Source organism: Dendrobates tinctorius, unplaced genomic scaffold (genome assembly GCF_039654945.1).
Source record: "Dendrobates tinctorius isolate UK_male_01 unplaced genomic scaffold, ASM3965494v1 ptg000099l, whole genome shotgun sequence".
Lineage (NCBI taxonomy): Eukaryota > Metazoa > Chordata > Amphibia > Anura > Dendrobatidae > Dendrobates > Dendrobates tinctorius.
The window spans coordinates 1874523-1895383 of NW_027361767.1; the positions used below are offsets into that span (position 1 = coordinate 1874523).

Below are 20861 nucleotides of genomic sequence, written 5' to 3' on the forward strand. Positions count from 1 at the left end.
AGGGCGCGACTGGGAGCGGTACCTCCCACACCTGCTGTTCGCTTACAGAGAAGTTCCGCAGGCCTCGACCGGGTTCTCCCCCTTCGAGCTCCTGTATGGCAGGCGAGTCCGGGGACCCCTTGGGTTGATAAGAGAATCCTGGGAAGATGAGCCAAACCCCACAGAAGTGTCCATCGTGGATTATGTCATGCGCTTCCGTGACAAGATGCAGACCTTGACGCAGTTGGTGCATGACAACATGACGCAGGCTCAGGCTGACCAGAAGCACTGGTACGACCAGAACGCCCGGGAGCGGACCTACCAGGTGGGTCAAAAGGTGTGGGTGTTGGTCCCGGTACCAACGGATAAGCTTCAGGCAGCCTGGGAAGGCCCATACGTCGTCCACCAACAGCTCAACCCGGTCACCTACGTGGTCACGCTTGACCATGCTCGGGGTAGGCGCAAGGCCTTTCACGTCAACATGCTGAAGGCGCACTACGAACGTGAAGCTTGCGTCCTACCGGTCTGCAATCTGCCAGAGGATGGGGAGGAAGATTCCCTCCTGGACATGCTGGCCCAGGCCAAGGCCAATGGGTCCATTGAGGACATGGAGATAAGTGGTTCGCTCACCGTGTCCCAGCGGTTGCAGTTGATGGCCACCCTGGAACTCTTCCGGCCCGTGTTCACCAACCGTCCTGGGAGGACGGAGTTAGCGGTTCATGAGGTGGACACCGGGAATCATGCCCCATTACGGCGAACACCTTATCGGATCTCTGAAACGGTGCAACAAGTCATGCGCCAAGAGATCGATGAGATGTTAAGGCTGGGGGTGATTCGACGGTCAAAAGGTGCGTGGGCTTCACCTGTAGTCCTCGTGCCTAAAAAGGATCGAACCACCCGGTTCTGCGTGGACTACAGGGGGCTCAACGCCATCACAACCTCTGATGCCCACCCGATGCCGCGCATCGAGGATCTGCTCGAGCGGTTGACAAACGCCAACTACATATCCATCATGGATTTGAGTCGGGGATACTGGCAGATTCCCCTGAGCCCTGAGGCGCAGGAGAAATCCGCCTTTATCACCCCCTTTGGACTGTACGAGTCCACGGTCATGCCCTTCGGCATGAAGAATGCCCCTGCCACTTTCCAGCGGATGGTCAACCACCTGCTTCGGGGACTGGAGGAGTACGCCGTGGCGTACTTAGACGATATTGCCGTCTTCAGTTCCACCTGGGAGGAACACCTTCAGCACCTCCAGGAGGTGCTCAAGCGTCTTCACCAGGCAGGCCTGACCATCAAGCCGGGGAAGTGCCAGATAGGCATGCACAAGGTCCACTACCTGGGGCACCGGGTAGGCGGGGGTTCCATGAGTCCGGAGCCAGAAAAAGTGGACGCAATCGTGTCCTGGCCCACCCCCAGGACCAAGAAACAGGTGAAGTCCTTCTTGGGCACTGCAGGGTACTATAGGCGGTTCGTACAGGACTATAGCGCCCTTGCCAAACCCTTGACTGACCTCACCAAGCAGAGGCTACCCCAAACAGTCAACTGGACAGATGACTGTGAGGCGGCTTTCCAAGCTTTGAAAGCAGCCCTGTGCAACTCTCCAGTGTTGAGAGCAGTCGACAGCAGTCGCCCGTTTCTGGTACAGACCGACGCCAGCGAGTTTGGCCTCGGTGCTGTGCTTAGCCAGGTCGACTCGGGGGACCAAGAGCACCCCGTGTTGTACCTGAGCCGGAAACTTTTGCCGAGGGAAGTGGCATACTCGACCATCGAGAAGGAGTGTCTGGCCATGGTGTGGGCACTGCAGCGTTTGCAGCCCTACCTGTATGGGCGCGCCTTCACGGTGGTAACCGACCACAACCCTCTGAGCTGGTTGCACACAGTGTCCGGAACCAATGGAAGGTTGCTCCGCTGGAGCCTTGCCCTTCAACAGTACGACTTCACTGTAAAACACAGGAAGGGCAGCGAAAACGGCAATGCCGATGGGTTGTCCCGCCGGGGCGAACCCGCTGAGGTGCGCATGGCCGATTACCGAGAGGTAATGCCTCCTTAGCGCCCTCTTAAGGGGGGAGGTGTGATGTACAATGTCTGTGAGGTATGGGGTTTTGTCTACAAAATATGATGTTTTCTGTTGTAACTTTCCAGAAAAATCCAGCCCTCTATGCCAATGCAGGCTGTCAGCTCATGCAGCACCTTCCCCCCTCCTCTTTTCGCCCATGGCTCACTCACACACTGACCAGTGCCCCCCTGCCTGGGCTAGCTCTGAAACCTTAAACCAACTTCCTCTCGAAGAGCAGGGGGAAGGGATCCCTTTGTTCGGAAAAACACAGGCTGTATGCCGGTATATGGGAAACATAAAAGTCATATTACGAAAACCATACCCAGTAGAGATATGAAAATCATATTTCTGCGATCCGAGCAGACCCAGCTTCGCTGTGGTGCCTGTTGCAAAACTCTCGGATGTCCAGAACCTGAGATATGATTTGCGCCCAAATGGACGGTCATATCGCATAGATGTTTGATGTTTTCTTGATGGGCTCATTACGCTGGGAAACATGATACCACTGATGAGTCCATACCAGCTTCTCCCATAAAGTTATAGCTAATCTAAGTTTTGTAGCCAAAACATAACTTGGATAAGAGAGGTGGGATCAACCCAGAATGCACCTCTCCGTGATGTCACATAGGAAAGTCTATAAGGCATTTCCTGGGCAAACCAGGTCAGAACAGCTGCAGAGTCCGTGCTGACAAGAACTCCAGATGAATGGAGACGTGTGGCTCCTCCTCCCTTAAAGCCGCATGGTCTGCCTAAGGAACAATATGGAACTGTGAGTGTAATCTCTTTGTTTTCTCCACTTTTATTTTATACCTGTACTGTACATATTTTATGTCTCAATTTTATAGCAACTTTTATCTGTAATCACTGTCCTCTTTCGGAAAATAAATGAAATTATTTAGATCTGTCTCCATGCTCTAAGAATCGAACTATACGCCTTTGATAGATAATCGCTACTAATTCAAGGGGTTTGCCACGGACCCTCTTAATTTAACACTGTGAATTAAGTAACCGTGACTGGTGGCAGCGCGTTGTGTACGGCTATTACGGCTTGCTGGCAGTCTAGAAGGGTCTTATATTGCTGAGTAAGGGGCTTCAGCCACAGCATTGATAATTCCCTTACTGCAGAAGCCTAATTGCCGGTTCACAACAGGCAGCCCGTCCGGCGACTAATTATCCTAGGTGCAGTTCCCTGACTGACCTGAGGGTAAGGGGGGCGCCGGAGAGCTGCGAGTTCCAAAGTGGAACTGAGAAAGTGGGATATACATAAATCCCCGCAGAACTTGGAAGATTGATAGCAGTGGTGGGGCATCCAAATTAAACTCCCCCTGCGGCAAATTGTAGAGCGAGATTAGCTTGCTGGATATTTTTGGTCACATGGTGCCAGTGTTGGGATAACTAAGATAAGCCCCACTGCGCCTGTGATAGCCGTGTGCCGGCATTGTGTCACGCCCCTCCGTCCGCTGATACACCGGTGTCAGTGGTGGGATCGTGACATAGTGGTGACACAGGGTCCGCTGTCCGTCGCGTTTTGGTGGCAGCGGGACCCCCGTTAGTCGTCGCCCGTAAGTGGACGAACGGCCGTGGGCTGTTCGTCACAGTCCCTGTTCTTCTCCCGGTTCCATTTTACTCTACATTTTCTCTCCGGGGAGAACATCCACTCCGATGCTCTTTCTCGCTCTGTGGTGTCATCGGAGGAGGAGGGGCCTCAGCTGATTGTCCCATCCGAGAGCCTGAGGACCGTGGCTCCGGTCGCCCTTGAGTCAGTCCCTCCGGGTAAGACATTTGTCCCTGCCCGTCTGCGACCGGAGGTCCTCTCTTGGGCTCACTCTTCCAGGGTGGGTGGACATTTTGGGACAAAACGGACCTCTGAGCTTCTGGCGAGGACGTACTGGTGGCCGCATATGGCCCGTGACGTCAGGGACTATATTCAGGCTTGCGTCTCTTGGGCCCAGAATAAGTCTCCTCGGCAGAAGCCCCTGGGCTACTATACCCCCTGCTAGTAGCGGACAGGCCCTGGGAGATGGTTGGTATGTGTTACACCTGGTCCCTGTCCTGGCGCTGCGCCCAGGTCTGCCGCTGTTACACCTGGCCCCCGTCCTGGCGCTGCGTCCAGGCTTGCCGCTGCTCTCCGTTCTGGGCAATCACCTCGAGCCTCTCTTGCTGCTGCTCAGCGTTCTGTCCTCCCTCCTGCCTCCTCCTCCTGGCTCCTGTGAGGAGATCTGTAACTAAGGCTATTAGGGCACGCCCGCCCGCTCTCTTACCTTCTTAAAGGGGCGACGTGCATTATTCAAAAAAATGCAATCAACCAATGGCGGCGCACTGGCTGCTATTTCTGGCCTCTCCTCCATAGGGAAAGCGCCGGAGCAACGAGTATCTATCATTGCTACATCCGGTTCTCATGCTAACCTGTCTGCACTGCATCTGCAGTCTCTGTGCTTTGTCTAATGCTCTCTGTTTCCACAGCATATTAGTATCCTGTGTTACCTGGTTATATCATCAACCATCTGGGCCTAAGCCATCCCGTTCCGCCTACAGCCATCCGAGTCTAAGGACTGTGTGAAGGTCACTGGAGCCGACTCCTTACCAATTAACCGGATCCAGGACCCAGCGCATTACGGACTCTGCTGTAACTGTAACTTTTGTTATCCCTTTTGGTCCCGCTGGGACAGCTGCCATGTGTTCGGGGTCTAACTGGAGGTAGCACCTGTGTCCTCCGGGTATTCCATTCTGGCCCTGCCTGAGGGGCTTTACTACGGGTACCCGGGGCTCACTAGTCACGCCCCCTTCGGAGCCCCCCAGACCGTGGTCCCGAGGTTCCACTTAAAAAATAAAAACGAATGTGAACTTCACCATCTCTGCCTCCGCTTCCATTCATTACAGTATGGACTTCGTGGTGGGACTGCTCAAGTCCAGTGGCAGCACGGTCATTTGGGTTGTCACCGACCATTTCTCTAAGATGGTACACCTGGTACCTCTCTCCCGATTACCTTCTGCACGGGGCCTGGCAGCATTGTTCATTAAGCACGTTTTCCGCCTGCACGGTATGCCGGACAAGATTGTCAGTGACCGGGGTCCCCAGTTTGCGTCTCGGTTCTGGAGAGAGCTCTGTAGCCTGCTCAGCATTGAGCTAAATCTCTCCTCGGCCTACCATCATGAGACGAACGGGTTGATGGAGAGAGCCAACCAGACCCTGGTCACATATCTATGACATTTTGTCTCGGCCAGGCAGGATGACTGGGCATCCTTGCTGCCGTGGGCGGAGTTCGCTTTGAACAATGCTGTGGCCAATTCCACCGGTCAGACCCCATTCCTCCTTAATTACGGCCAGCATCTGCGCGTTCCTGTGCCCATGCCCGTGTCGTCCACCGACTCTAGGGTGGCAGACTGGGCGGTGGAGGCACGTGACATTTGGGACCGCACTCAGGATGTCATGCAGGCCTCCAAGGAGAGAATGAGGTTGCACACCGGCAACCCGCTCCCATCTTTGCTCCCGGCGACTTGGTGTGGCTCTTTGCTCGTAACATCAGGCTGCGGGTTGAGTCCACTAAGTTCGCGCCTTGCTTTATAGGTCCCTTCAAGGTCCTTGAGCAAGTTAACCCTGTGGTCTACTGTCTGGCCCTTCCTCCATGCCTGGGTATCACTGACACTTTCCACGTGTCCCTCCTTAAGCCTATTCACATGTCCCGGTTTTCGGAGTCACCTACCGGGACATCAAGCTTGTCCTCGGACGAGTACGAGGTGAACGCCATCGTGGGGTGTAAGGTGGTACAGGGCAAAAAATACTAGTCAGTTGATTGGAAGAGTAATGGCCCAGAGGATAGGACCTAGGAGCCTGTGGAGAACATTTGTGCTCCCTTGCTCATTGCAGCCTTTGAGCATTGCGAGGCACAGGGGGGGAGGGGGCCCTAGGAGGGGGGGTAATTTTAGGCGTCGGTTTCCTGTCTCTGCACAGCAGGAATCCCGAGCCTGGCCGTCTGCCATTCCTCTCCGGCCGCAGTGGAGGCTGCTCAGCAAAGACGTCGTTCTCGGCATCTTGCTCAGTCTGCTGCTGTTGGCTTGGTTACTGCTGCTAATCAGGGTTCAGCTATTGTAACCTGCAATAGCCAGCAGCAAGCAGCTCCTGGGACTAAGTCCTTCTTTCAGGCCACTGAGCATGCCCGTGGGAAGTCCTCTCATTGGAGGTCTGAGGTCACATGCTCAGGTCCTATTGCTGCTCCCATTGGACCACTGGGAAGGTCCCAGAAGGATGCTGCGATAAAAGAGTCGCATGGCAGCACGGCCATGTTCTTGTATAGACAGTAATGGCTAGTGATGTGTGTGATGATGGATGCTTGTGAACAGCTCAATGACTCATTAAGAGCCCCCTTCCCTTTGATACGTATGTTGGCAGGGTTTAGAGTCTGAGTCAGCGCCGAGCGGTGGCACTGCATAGCGCCGCAGTGCTTCCTGCACCTCTCACACGTTCAGCCCGAGAGTGTCATCTGAACGAGACACCTCTGTACCCCATACGCCGCAGTGTCCATCTCAGTGGTGCAGTTACTGCGCCTTCCAGCGCTAAACTTAGGCTGGTTAGTGGCATCCGACAGGGCGGCGCTGTACACACGCAGTGCGGTAACACAACTGTCGACTGCACCCTGTGACTGCTAACAGGCCCAGCGTTTCTCTAGGGTTAATCCCTGGCGCTGCAGTAGCGGTTCCCTAAGCCGTAGTCTGTGAGGTAACAGGCCTCGGCGTCTCGTTCTGCGGCTCTGTGCTGTAACAGAGTTCGCTCCTGTGCACACCGGGTCAGCGGTTACTCCGCCGGTGTTCAGTGAGCGTCCGCCATTACCGAGCAGCAGTTTACTATCTCTGCACGGTGGACTCCGGGTTGCGATCGCACTTTATTATATTTTATACTTAGTGCGATCCGCAACCCTAACATACAGATGTATAAGGCTGAGGCAGTTAGGGGTTTCTTTGTGTTGTAGGTGGTTTGCCAATAATCCATTACAGACTTTTACAATGGAACTTTCAGAGTTATCAACAGAGGGGTGAAGTCATCCATGATTCATCACCATCAAGGTGTAGGAATCCTTGCTCTCGGAGCATCCGGTGGCCCTGATATATTCACAAGGATCCCCTCAACCTCCTGTGCAGACCCATTATCTCGGGTAGTGGAGGTCCTTGTGAACCTATGGATAGGTTTGTTGAGTTTTATCTGCAGAGATGCGTTGATACCCTGCCTTCATTTGTTAGGAACATCACGGATGTTCTGAGGAGATTGGATGGTATACAATTAGAGGATGACATGCGTCTGGTTACTTACAATGCAGAGTCAAGGAACACATCTATATGGCACAACTCTGAGATACATGTGGCTAAAAAAATTTTTTATATATGTATGACCAATTTCAGATTGATTTTATTTTGTCGTGGTTACATTTTGCTCTAATCCATATACCGTACTTTTTTTTAGTTTAAAGACCGCCCTCCTACAGTTACAGGGCACAGCTATGGGGGCAACCTGCGCGCCTTGGTGTGTCAACTTTTACCTGGGTTTGTGGGAGATGTGGGTGGTCCTTAATACACAGGGTCATGAATCTGTTGTCTTGTGGTATATAGATGATGTGCAGTTCATCCCCATTGCAGCTGGATGATTTTCTTGGTCATTTTAACATTAAACTAACATGGAAATATAGTCGAACACATGATTTCCTTGATCTGCTGATTATCAGGACAGATGATGGTACTCTAGCCACTGATATGTTCCATAAAGCGATGTCCACAAAAGCCAAGTAACGCTACATCTTCACATATTTCATAATTCAAACAAGCTATCTCCATAGGCAAATTATTGAGAGCTGGAAAGATTTGTTCTAATGATTGGACTTTTATGAAACAAGCCAAGGACTTTAGACAAAGATTTCAAAATAGCGGCTATAACCATGTAGACATCGAGAGTTTTTATTACAGCTAGAATATCTGATACACATGCCCTTTTGGCCAACCGACAGATTAATAGGAGGGTTAAAATCGATATACAATCTAGATTTAATACTAGACTTAATACAAATAGGAGAGCAATTAAAAAATCCTCTCCAAGCATTGCCCCAATCTCAAAAAACTATTGACTATGTGTCACCTGGGGGAGGTCATGAAAACTTAGTTACATGTTGACTAACAGCCGTTGTATCCCACCAAGAAAACGTCTCTTTGGAGTAAAGGCCCTTCTCCTGTTGTGGGTGTATTTTTTACAGACCACTGAATTTTCTAATTCAGGAGGTGACATTTCGGATTGTTCCTCATGTTACATCTGACACAGAGGCAGTTGTGTATTACACCACATGCGGCTTAATTTGCATAGACATGAATACCAGATCCCTTAGGGTGCGTGTTCAGGAACATGTGAGGGATACTAAAAATACAGTAAAAACAATGAACTATTCCTAAAACATTCAAGATTTTCAAAATTGGAATCCGAATTTTCTGCATGTGGAATAGACCATGTTTATTTGGGCATTACGGGCTGATGAGATTTGCCATCTCTCCCATCATGCTCTGCGCATGTCTGTTGCATGATCACTGGGAGTCGGGCATCATGCCGAGGTGGCCGCCTGAGGGAGGTGAACGTCGACTTGATATCTACAGTTGAATATTTCACATAAATAGCCTCCTGACGAAGCCCAGTGTTGGCGAAACGTGCGTCATGATGCCAGTGCGTCCCCTTCTGCTCCTCTCTTTGGTCTTTCACTGGTAAACGATGTCTCAAGGTATATGTATCATATAGTGTTTGTGCGATGGAATGTTTATTCAGATGTTTCTTATAATTTATTTGCATGTGATTATTACCAAAAAAGTATAGGCTGGGTTTTGTTTTTGCCTCTCGCATCAGGAATGTTTTCCGATATGTCTCTCTCTGTGTCTTTTAGCTTGATCCCACCCTTGCCGCCATGTGTTTACTTGGTAATAAACCTTATTTAGCCTCTTCACGCCCAGGCAATTTTCAGTTTTTGTTTTTCTTCTCTTCTTCCAAGAGCCATAACTTATTTTATTTTAAATTTAAAATAAAAAAAAAACAAAACAAGTCTTTGCTTGTGTCACCATTTTCCAATATATTTAACCCTTTTATTTTCCTGGATATGGAGCTGACATTTTTATTGAAACCATTGTGGGGTGGGTACGTTGTTTTAATCGCCTCTTACTGCATTTTATTGCAATGTTGTGGAGACCAATAAACCTTAATTCTGGAGGTTTTTTTTTCCTCTCCTTAGGTCATTTACCAATCGGATTAATTTACTCTATATATTGATAGATCGGACTTTCACTAATGCAATGATACCGAATGTGTATTTATTTTTTATTAATACTTTTAGTGGGGCAACAGGGGGGTGTCAAGTAGAACCGTGGGGATAGAGTCACATAGATTCCACCGCTGCAAACAATATATCACGGAAGATACTGGTGGTGGGGTCATACAGACCTAACCGCTGCCACCGGTTTATGAGAGAATACAACCCCGCTGCCTCCAATCATCAGTGCAATTACACAATTGACTGACGAGTCCATTGTAGAAGGGAAGTGTCAAAAAATGTGTATCATTATAAATATTACTGCATGTTAGCCCATATATTTTACGCTCAAACGATCACTAACAACTCCGCAATAACAAAAGAACTACTCGCTGTCACCAATTGTTTCTTCAGGCTTATTGGACAACCATTACAGGTAGCGTATGGCTTCAGGGGTGCGGTTTACAGAGCAAGAGGAACAGAGCTATTAGGCTGAGTTCACACGTGGCGTTTTTTTCGCGTTTCCGCGGCGGTTTTAACTGCTCGATTTTGCCGCGAAAACGCGAAAAATAAGGATCCCATGCATCCCTATGGGATTCCGCAATGCTGTGCTAATGCTGCGGTTTTTACCGCGGCGGAATCGCTTCGCGGTAAAAACCACAGCATGCTCATTAATTTGCGGAATCGCGGCGATCCCGCACCCATAGGAATGCATTGTTCCGCTTACTTCCCGCATGTGGCTGTGCACACCATGCGGAAAGTAAGCAGAACATTTGCGGATGGTACCTAGGGGGGTGGAGGAGAGGAGACTGTCCTCCGGGCTTTGGGTACCATATCCCTGTAAAAAATAGAATTTAAAATAAAAAATATTGTTATTCTCACCCTCCGACGTCCCGCGCAGCCTTCCCGCCTCTCTCCACGCTCTCGTTCCCAGTAATCCTTTGCGAAAATGCCCGCGATGGCGTCCGTTCTCACGGGATCGCGAAGTCTTGCGGTCATTCGCGCGATGTCATCGCGAATGACCGCGAGAACGGACGTCATCGCGGGCATTTTCGCAAAGGATTACTGGGAACGGATGCGCGGGACGTCGGAAGGTGAGAATAACACCATTTTTTTTTTTTTTTACATTCTATCTTTTACTACTGATGCTGCATAGGCGGCCTCAGTAGTAAAAAGTTGGTCACACTTGTCAAACACTATGTTTGACGAGTGTGACCAACCTGTCAATCAGTTCTCCAAGCGATGCTACAGATCGCTTGGAAAACGCTAGCATTTTGCAAGCTAAATACGCTTGCAAAATGCTAGTTTTTCCGCGGGAAAATCGCGGGAATTTAAAATGCGATTTTCCAGCGGAATGGAATTCCGGAATTCTCGCGGTAATTTCCGCGAGAGTTCCGGTCCGTGTGAACTTAGCCTTAAATTTATATATCTAATCCGGAAAGGTAAGGCAGTGTTTATAAAAATATACAAAGATCATGCAAAGTGGTAATAAACAATACGGTATATACACTGTTCAAAAAAATAAAGCGAACACTCAAATAACACAGCCTAGATCTGAATGAAATATTCTCACTGAACACGGTTCTGTACAAAGTTGAGTGTTCTGACAACAAAATCACATCAATGGAAATCAAATTTATTAACCAATGGAGGCCTGGATTTGGAGTCACACACAAAATTAAAGTAGAATGTAATGTTCTTAAAACAATTCAAAATGATGCTCAGTATTGTGTGTGGCCTCCACATGCCTGTGTGACCTCCCTACAATGCCTGGGCATGCTCCTGATGAGGCGTCGGATGGTCTCCTGAGGCATCTCCTCCCAGACCTGGACTAAAGTATCCGCCAACTCCTGGACAGTCTGTGGTGCAACGTGATGTTGGTGGATTGAGCAAGACATGATGTCTCAGATGTGCTCAATCGGATTCAGGTCTAGGGAACGGGCGGGCCAGTCCATAGTTTCAATGCCTTCATCTTGCAGGAACTGCTGACACACTCCAGCCACATGAGGTCTGAGGAACCCAGGGCCAACCGCACCAGCATATGGTCTCACAAGGGGTCTGAGAATCTCACCTCAGTACCTAATGGCAGTCAGCCTACCTCTGGCGAGCACATGAAGGGCTGTGCGGCCCTTCAAAGAAATGCCACCCCACACCATTACTGACCCACTGCCAAACCGGTCATGCTGAAGGATGTTGCTGGCAGCAGATCGCTCTCCACGACGTCTCCAGACTCTGTCACGTGCTCAGTGTGAACCTGCTTTCATCTGTGAAGAGCACTGGGCGCCAGTGGCGAATTTGCCAATTCTGGTGTTCTGTGGCAAATTCCAAGCATCCTGCACGGTGTTGGGCTGTGAGCACAACCCCCATCTGTGGACGTCGGTTTCTAACCATTTGTGCAGACACATGCACATTTGTGGCCTGCTGGAGGTCATTTTGCAGGGCTCTGGCAGTGCTCCTCCTGTTCCTCCTTGCACAAAGGCTGAGGTAGCAGTCCTGCTACTGGGTTGTTGCCCTCCTATGGCTCCCTTTGGAAGCATACTTTTGTGCTTGTACATAGGGAACAGTATTATAGTAGTTATATTATTGTACACTGGAAGGACTGGGTAGAGTCAGATTATAGAATCATAGAATGGTAGAGTTGGAAGGGACCTCCTGGGCCATCTGGTCCAACCCCCTGCTCAAAGCAGGATTCACTAAATCATCCCAGACAGATGTCTGTCCAGCCTCTGTTTAAAGACTTCTATTGAAGAACTCACCACCTCTCGTGGCAGCTTGTTCCACTCATTGATCACTGTCAAAAAGTTTTTATAATATCTAATGTCTCCTCCCATTCAGTTTCATCCCATTGCTTCTAGTCTTTCCTTGGGCAATTAATAAAGATGATCCTTCTGCAATGTGACAGCCCTTGAGACATTTGTAGACAGCTATTAAGTCTCCTCTCAGTCTTCTCTTTTGCAAGCTGAACATTCCAAAATCCTGTAACCATTCCTCATAGGACATTGTTTGCAGACCGGTCACCATTCTAGTCGCTCTTCTCTGAACTTGCTCGTTTGTTGACATCTGTTTTAAAATGTGGCGCCCAAAATTGGACACCGTATTCCAGATGAGGTCTGACCAAAGAGGAGTAGAGGGCAATAATGACTTCACGTGATCTAGACTGTATGCTTCTATTAATACATCCTAGAATTGCATTTGCCTTTTTTGCTGCTGCATCACACTGTTGACTCATATTCAGTCTGTGATCTATTAGTATACCCAAGTCTTTTTCACATGTGCTGTTGCTTAGCCCTATTCCTCCCATTCTATATATGCTTTTTTTCATTTTTATTGCCCAGATGTAGTACTTTGCATTTTTCCCTGTTAAAAACCATTCTGTTAGTTGCTGCCCACTTCTCCAGTTTATTTATATCTTTTTGAATCCTCTCTCTCTCTTCTCTAGTATTAGCTATCCCTCCTAGCTTTGTGTCATCAGCAAATTTAATCAGTTTACCCGCAATTCCTTCATCTAAATCGTTGATAAAGATGTTGAACAATACAGGGCCCAGGACAGAGCCCTGTGGTACCCCACTTGAGACATTCTTCCAACTGGATGTGCAGCCATTTACGACCACTCTTTGGGTCCGATCACTAAGCCAGTTATGAATCCACCTAACAGTTGCCTTGTCCATTCCATACTTAGTCATTTATTCAATAAGGATTGTGTGAGATACTTTAGAAAAAATGAAGAGGAGCAGCATCTAATCCGGGTGAAAAAGTGTTCAAAAGTTTATTTTGCCATCAGAATATACAACGTTTCGACGACAGCAGGAAAAAGACCATGCTGTGGTCGAAACGTTGTATATTATGATGGCTGAATAAACTTTTGAACACTTTTTCACCAGGATTGGATGCTGCTCCTCTTTATTTTTTTCTGGATTTTTCATGTCCAATTGGGTCTTATAGAATCATAGAGTTGGAAGGGACCTCCTGGGCCATCTGGTCCAACCCCCTGCTCAAAGCAGGATTCGCTAAATCATCCCAGTCAGATGTCTGTCCAGCCTCTGTTTGATCACTGTGTCAAAATTTTTTTTCTAATATTTAATCTGTGTCTCCTCCCATTCAGTTTCATCCCATTGCTTCTAGTCTTTCCTTGTGCAAATAAGAATAACGATGATCCTTCTACAATGTGACAGCCCTTTAGATATTTGTAGACAGCTATTAAGTCTCCTCTCAGTCTTCTCTTTTGCAAACTAAACATTCCCAAATCCTGCAACCTTTCCTCATAAGACAGGGTTTGCAGACCGGTCACCATTCTGGTCGCTCTTTTCTGAACTTGCTCCAGTTTGTTGATGTCTTTTTTAAAATGTGGTGCCCAAAACTGGACACAATATTCCAGATGAGGTCTGACCAAAGAGGAATAGAGGGAAATAATGACTTCACGTGATCTAGACTGTATGCTTCTGTTAATACATCCTTTGAGCGTGCATGTCCTTGATCCTGAACGTGCTGTCGGCTGCTTTCTCCTATGGTATGAGATACTTTGTCAAATGCTTTGCTGAAGTCAAGATATACTATATCTACAGCATTTCCTTGATCCACCCAATCAGTGATTCCGTCATAGAAGGAAATTAAGTTAGTCTGACATGACTTATTAGTTACAAACCCATGCTGACTCTGGTTAATCACTTCATTCATATCCAGGTACTGACATACATGTTGTTTAATAATTTCTTAATTATTATTTAATCTTTGTATGTTTAATCCTCTTTTTAGATTGCAGATTCTTGAGGTAGTAGATAACAATGGCATAAGGATTGGTCCTAGGAGTTGTGGGAAAGGTGAAGATGCAGTGAGTCCATTTCTTCCGTCCTCCATAGTAAAGCTGGCACCATATAAGAGACTGACCTTGGTGAGTGCACAGTCCTCTGTTATACTATTGGTCACAGCTTCCAGTTGGATGAGCAGCTCTGGAGCACACACTGCTGCTCGGACAGCCATAATAAGGTGCAGACGGCACATAGAAACAGATACATAAGAACTCTGTAGGAGTTATTAATGAAAAAAAGAAAATTATTTTTTCTGGTAAAAAGAGATAAAAGTTTATTTGCAGAGTATAAAATTATTTAACTTTATAAACAATACTACGGATGGTAACTAACAGCAGATAGAACAGACATCTGTGATTTGGGGGTCTCCCCAAGATAAGCCTATAATCATACAGCAGCTACAGATATCAGGCGTACACAGCGCCATCTACAGGTCTTGGGGAAGTACTGCACCTCCATCAAGATGGTCTGAAATGAGTGTGAATTTCTGTTTCCAACCTCAAAAAAAAACTTTTCTAAAAGCAGCTCATTTCCTATGAAGTTTTAAAAGTATAGCACCCTAAATATTACTTAAATAGAAAGGGTCGGGGGAAAACTAAAAAAAAAAAAAAAAAAAAAGGGGGGGGGGGGGGGGACGACACAAACCAGATACATAACAGACAAAAAATAAAATAAAACGTACAAATTCAGAAAAAGGAAGCAATTCACAGCTTAGAATGAATATAAATACAGGAGAAAAACAATAGAGACTAAAACATCCCGAAAAAAAAGACGACCCAACGGAAAAATGGCAACAGCGAGGGTTAAAGGGGCTTGTGTAATACTAGTGTAATACTAGTGTGTGTATATATATATCCCCCCCAAGAAGCGGTCCGTGCTTCTCACAAGGGATAATAAGGCAATGATTCAGGGCGTAAGGAGGCCATGTCTGTACCTTTAAGGACCCTCTATTGCACACGTAATATTAGTGTTACCGACTAAAAAATAAATGCCAGGGACATTGTAAAAGCAGTAATATCCCTATGTCGTCCAGAATCGATAGCGGTGAATGTGCAGCCTACGGGGAGGTTCTTTGGTTTGTGCTCAGCTACGATATAATTAAAGTGCGCCAGTCAAGAAGATAGGAAGGGAAATCTAGCAAAAAAAAAGTTATTAACCAGGGGACAATAAGTGGAAACTTTAAAAAAAAAAAAAAAAATGCTCTATTTTGTCCGCACTGCAGTACCTATAGACAGCCACCGGGTGGTGCCGCAGCAGAGCAGGTGCAGGACGGGGGACGTGGAGGGGATCCCGTGTCCCCTTTAATGTGATAATTACCGTGTGATCTTGTGTATGGAGGGGATTTACAGACACACTGACTAATACAGCCATGTTTCTATAGAAGGGAGTCAATACTCAATGAGCAGATTTGCAGGAAGGAGGACTTCTATACAGATGGCTCATACAGGTCTAGAAGTCCCCCAGATCTCCTGTAGTGAGCACTGCGAGTGATCCACTCATTAGGATTGCTAAGAGAACGCAAAGGAGTGTAATACGCAGAGTAAAAGGAGGCAGCAAAAGTTATAAAAAAAAGGCAGGACCCCCCCTCCTTCCCAAAAAGGAGGGGAATGGTTTTCCAACAGAGGACAATCAGCGCCCCCTATAGGAGTGTGACCGTCAGGGCAGTGACAGGTTAGTCCCTAGCAGAAGCTAACCCTGACCCCCCTTTCAGCGATCCCCGGCTCCGTCGGTCACACGTCATGCCGTGCTCTGGCGCTTGTCGCTGTATTTGGGCAGCAATGAGCGGGAGTGCTGCCCACGTCGGGCATTGGTAGCCAGTCTCTGCTGGGCCAGGAAGGACTGCGCTCCGCTAGGGACCTGAGTCCTCTCGTCTGTGACCTTCTGCTGCAGCGCCATCCCCTGGGGAAAGAGAATGGACAATATATATATAGTCTGTGCCAGCCTACCCGTCCCCCCCCCCATAACGGGCCCCTTCGAACAGTCACCCACCATGTTATACCACGCGCTTATTATCAGCTTCTCCTCCTGGTCCCTCTGAGTCTTCGTCTTCTCAAAGTCATTCTAGAGAATAAGGAAAAAGTTGGAGATTAATCCCCCCGTAATAAATATAAGGACCCCCATCGTCGTCCTCCTCACCTCCAAGTGCCGGATCCTGGTGTCCTTCTCCTGCAGTTGGTTCCTTAAGGCCTGGATCTCCGGAGGATTGTAATTCGGCTGCTTGGGATCCAGGGTTTTAATGACCTGAGAAAGTGATCAAGGGAAATCAAAAATCTGTGGGATAATGAGACTCGCGCCAAAGTGTATGTGAGAGATGGGAGGAATATGTGACGACCCCAACGCAGAATGACCATGAGCAGCAGTCTGCAAGCTCACCTCCAGGGGGCGCAGTGAAGCCTTACAAGTGCTCGGCACATCAGGCGTCATTCCGTACAGCGCTGTTGTATTTTTATAGCGCCGCCATAGTCATCAGGGGCATTAGGTGAACGACAGAGGCCACCGAACACTTCTATGCCATAAATGTATAAAGCGTGGGGGTCCGAGACCCCCACAGCTCTTAGTCGCTCACCGTTCGGGCTTTCTCCACGTAACGCTTGTATCTCTCCTCCATGGCTTGCATGTCCTCTTCTTTCTGCTGTAAGATCTGCTGCAACTCATCCACTTTCCGAGACACTGAAGAGAAGCAGTGTGAGATAAGATAATCAGTTATTAACACGGGAAGGAGAGAATCCCGCAGCAAATCTCAAAGTGGCCCCCATTGTAAAGAGGGAGAAAAATATACATATTTCTGTCCACCTGCAGCCACCACTAGATGGTGCTCACTGCACACGTATCGTTCCAGGTGTGTGTACAGTGAGCTCCCTCTAGTGGCGACTGCAGGTATACAGTAATTAATAAGAAAAATAAAAATACAATAAAAATTATACAAAAATAGGAAAAAAAAAAAAAGTATTACTGTTCAGATCAGCTTTAGGTTGCAGGGTTTCGATATATTCCCGTTTTTTCTGCAATTCTGAGTGAGCCTCGTGCAGCAACTCCCTAAACATAAAGCAGAGATATCAGTGCGCTCGATATTATGACCAATGTTTATAGCATTTCCAAAAATCACAAGTAATCTATCCATTGGGGACATCGCTGGAGGTCAGAGCGCTGAAATATGCCTCGATTGTAGCAGTGGTGCACATGGTCAGCCTCCTCTTATTGTCTATGGGACTGCCAGAGAACGCAGAGAACAGCCCTCCACTATTTCTGGAAGTCCCACAGTCAATGAATGGAGCCCCGATCTCCGGATGGGTGGAGGTCACAGTGGTCGGACTACCAGCAATCAAAGTATCCGATGTATCCACCATCCGTGCACGGCTCTGTAATCCGGCACTCAGCCACAGTGCAGGGGTACGTCTGTGTGTATAAGAGTGCCAGCTCCAGTGCCCCAGCCCCGGGCAGGACATGTACTTACAGATGTTCATCCAGTTTCCTCTTCAGCTGTGAAGACTGTAACAGAGGAGTGAGACATTAGGGTCCTATTCGGACAGTACACACCGACGGTCACACATAGGGGGCGCACTCACGTCTTCTGCCCGGCTGCCTTGCTCCTTCAGTTGTCTCTGCAGATCCTCAATCTGAGCTCTCAGCTCCTGGATCTGCTGCTGATTCAGCCTGAAATGAGGAACAGTAAGCATCGATGGAGGTCTGTACAGGGACCACGCCTGGAGGGGTCAGATGCTCACGGACCCCCACTACCTCCTCACCGGTTTTCGCTCTCCTGTCTGTTGCGGCCGCGGTTCGATTCTTCTAGCAGATTCTGCAGCTCGGACAGAAGCTCCTGGTACGAGGCCTCCTGCACACACAGCATCTTATTCTCCTGCTGCAGACGGAGCACGGTCTCCCTACGGGATGCACAGGGGTGAGTACAGAGCCACTGTATACAGCCCCTACCCAGCGCGGTATACAGGCAGCAGACTCTTACTTCAGCTCTGCGGGAAGGATCTCTGCAGCCAGGTTGTCCACCGGAGGAGGCAGTCCAGAGAGGGCATCTGGCAATAAATGAATATCTACAGTAAGGGCAACATCAGCACCCATGGGCGAAACACCTCCTACCCTATGCACCCTCAGCACCCATGGGTGAAACACAAATTATATGCATCATCCGCACCCATGGGTGAAATGCCTCCTATCCTATGCACCCTCAGCACCCATGGGTGAAACACCAATTATATGTATCATCCGCACCCATGGGTGATATGCCTCCTTCCTATCCTATGCACCATCAGCACCCATAGGTGAAATGCCTTCTGTCCTATATATCATCCGCACCTATGAGTGACATGTTCTATCCTATATACCAACAGCACCCATAGGTGAAATGCCTCCTATCCTATATATCACCTCAACCATAGCAAGTACGTATGTAACATGGAGACAGCATCCTCTCACCTGCTTGCACCAGGCACGTCTGCTGGAGGTGAGAGCACCGCAGCTCTTCATTCGTCTCACGCAGAGAGTCTCGTTCTGCCAGCAGCCGCTAAGAGAAAACACATGACACCGGTTGGTCGGTGACGGTGCCCCCTGCTGGTGAAGAAGCAGCCGCGCCTGCGAGAAATTCTTATATGCCTGACGCCTCCTATAACACCCGGCTACCCCCTGGGATAAGCAACAGGCCCCCCAAAGCCCCCCCACCCCCCCGTTCTCCGGATTCATCTTTGGGGAGACTACCCCATATGTGTAGGACGCCTCCTCACCTCTCGCTCCTTCTGTAAAGCCTCAAACTTTTCCTTTAAGGTCTGGAACTCAAATTGCCACTTCTCCGCCCTCAGAGACTCGGCGGAGTGCTTCCTATTCATCTCCTGGACCTGCCATGGTGACAGAGGACAAGGTAACGCTGCACTGATCACACACCTCCATGTTGTTGTAGTCCGCCCTGGATGTTGCCATCTCACCTGTCGGCTCAGGCGCTCCACCTGTCCCCGGGACGCGTGCGCCTTGTGCAGCTCATCCTCCAGCTGACACGTGCGCTGCATGTACACAGTGTTTCGCTCCTCTAGGAGCTTCACCTGGCGGCGCAGATCGCCCAGATCTTCCAGCTTCTTCTTGTAAGATTCAACCAGAGATTCCAACTTCCCCACACGGTCTGAAGAGTGCCTGATGGGAGAGAGGCAGAAACGAGGGGCCACAGTCACATCCGTGCTGAGGTGTCCCCACAGGTGCCCTCGGCACAGCTCAATTCTGACGTGAAAGTGAGCGTTCTCGGAAAACCATTTGTCAGCAACTGTGCCGAAATCCAGAATACTCCCCTTATGATCGCTGGAGACCTCAATGATCTGATCGGGTCTTTTTGGACGGGTCCCTACCCTTACCTGAGTATGTCCATCTCGTCCCGCAGAGACTGGGCCTCGTGGGCCAGACCCGTGAGGTCCTGGTTACGCTGATGTAGGTCCTGCACCTCCCGATCCAGCTCCTCACTGCGTTGCCGGTAGTCATCTCGTGCACTCTCCAGCCTGGAAGAAAGAGACGTGGTCACCGATGCAGGCAAGGTCGGCCATCTTTGACCATGGGGATCATTACCAAGCATTAGACAGCCCCTGAGTGACAAGGTTCTCAGCTCAGCTCGTACCTGTAGTTCTCTTCCTGCAGTTGCTCGATCTGACTCTGCAGCAGGAGCATCTTCTTGCCAAACACCTGTTGGTTCCCAGGTTCTCCGTCGGGTGAATCCTGCCGCTCTCGGAGGGCTCGGTTCTCGGAAATCAGATTACGCTTCTCTTCCATCAGCAACGAGATCTTAAAGGCGTAAGAGGTCGGGGGAGGGAAGGGTGGCACGACACGGGAAGGAAAGGAGCAAGGTGCACAAACATGGCGTGAGAAGGGTTAAAGACAACAGAGGAAGAGGTGGATAAGGGGAACAACGGGGGTCGTGTCAACAGGGGTCAGCAGCGCACCGCCTGCTGTCGAACTACAACTCTCAGCATGCTCTTGGAAGTTTTAGGTTCACAGCAGGTTACGGTGTGAGGATCAACAGCTACTGGCAAAAGTGGCTTCAGGAGTAGGCTGCTGTGGGACTACAACTCCCAGCATGCTGTCTCAGCTGAGAAGGCCCAGATCGCGCCAGCACAACCCTTTTTGGAATCGTGACTTGTAAAAACATTTCTCGGGCAATCCCATGCACAGGACGGATATCGCATGCAACATTCTGCAAGCCCCCTCACCCTCGGCGTCCCACCGTACGTCCTGGGGTGGGGGGAGATCTGGTCTTGTATGGCACCTATGGCAGAGGAGACCGTGGCTTCTAGTCTGTGCCCGCACACTGGCGTCCAGAAGATATATATATAGCACAACCCGGTCTGGAAATGGGAAAAAGCGGCACAGCTGACGGGCGACAGCTGCTCCATTCTTCCCTTTCTCCACCCCGCATGCACAGTAAGGACGAGGGGGATATGTGCGGCCATTGTGAGACGGGAGGTCAATGCCCATGTTTGTGTGCAGGTGAGCACAATCTCTAGCCCTCCCACCCCCAGAAATCGTGACCTGTGCCCACCAGACATATACAAGTGACACACAGAAGACAAGGGGCACAGGCAGCAGAGAAGCACACGGAGACCAGGCAGAGCGCATCAGTGTCAGGGCCGATCCCTGGCACTGTGATTGCTGGGCACTGCCCCAGGTTAGGCATTGCTGGCATGCAATAAAAGGGTTAGGATTAGAGGCGGCGGGTACGAGGCAGGCATTACACTCACCCAACATCTCCGGATGCCAAACCAA

General features: G+C 49.2%; 1 protein-coding gene and 1 long non-coding RNA gene across 6 annotated transcripts in view; one reads left to right on the forward strand and one right to left on the reverse strand.

Moving 5' to 3' along the window:
• The first annotated feature begins 1569 nt into the window (after positions 1-1569).
• LOC141099248 (uncharacterized) lies at positions 1570-4890 on the forward strand. Its single transcript, XR_012234463.1, has 2 exons — positions 1570-2807; positions 4502-4890. It is a non-coding gene; the product is annotated as an uncharacterized lncRNA (long non-coding RNA).
• Positions 4891-14355: 9465 nt separating this feature from the next.
• Positions 14356-20861, reverse strand: part of HOOK2 (hook microtubule tethering protein 2) — a 54743-nt gene continuing 48237 nt past the window's right edge. For all 5 annotated transcript variants that reach the window (XM_073587413.1, XM_073587411.1, XM_073587412.1 and 2 more), the window contains 14 exons: positions 19720-19883; positions 19463-19603; positions 19046-19247; positions 18848-18958; positions 18543-18630; positions 18076-18142; positions 17858-17995; positions 17678-17765; positions 17566-17600; positions 17065-17147; positions 16678-16781; positions 16248-16352; positions 16101-16172; positions 14356-16010 (listed from right to left, as the gene is read on the reverse strand). In XM_073587413.1, the coding sequence (XP_073443514.1) occupies positions 15849-16010; positions 16101-16172; positions 16248-16352; positions 16678-16781; positions 17065-17147; positions 17566-17600; positions 17678-17765; positions 17858-17995; positions 18076-18142; positions 18543-18630; positions 18848-18958; positions 19046-19247; positions 19463-19603; positions 19720-19883 (1560 nt within the window). In that variant the 3' untranslated portion in view covers positions 14356-15848. The remainder of the gene's footprint in view (positions 16011-16100; positions 16173-16247; positions 16353-16677; positions 16782-17064; positions 17148-17565; positions 17601-17677; positions 17766-17857; positions 17996-18075; positions 18143-18542; positions 18631-18847; positions 18959-19045; positions 19248-19462; positions 19604-19719; positions 19884-20861) is intronic.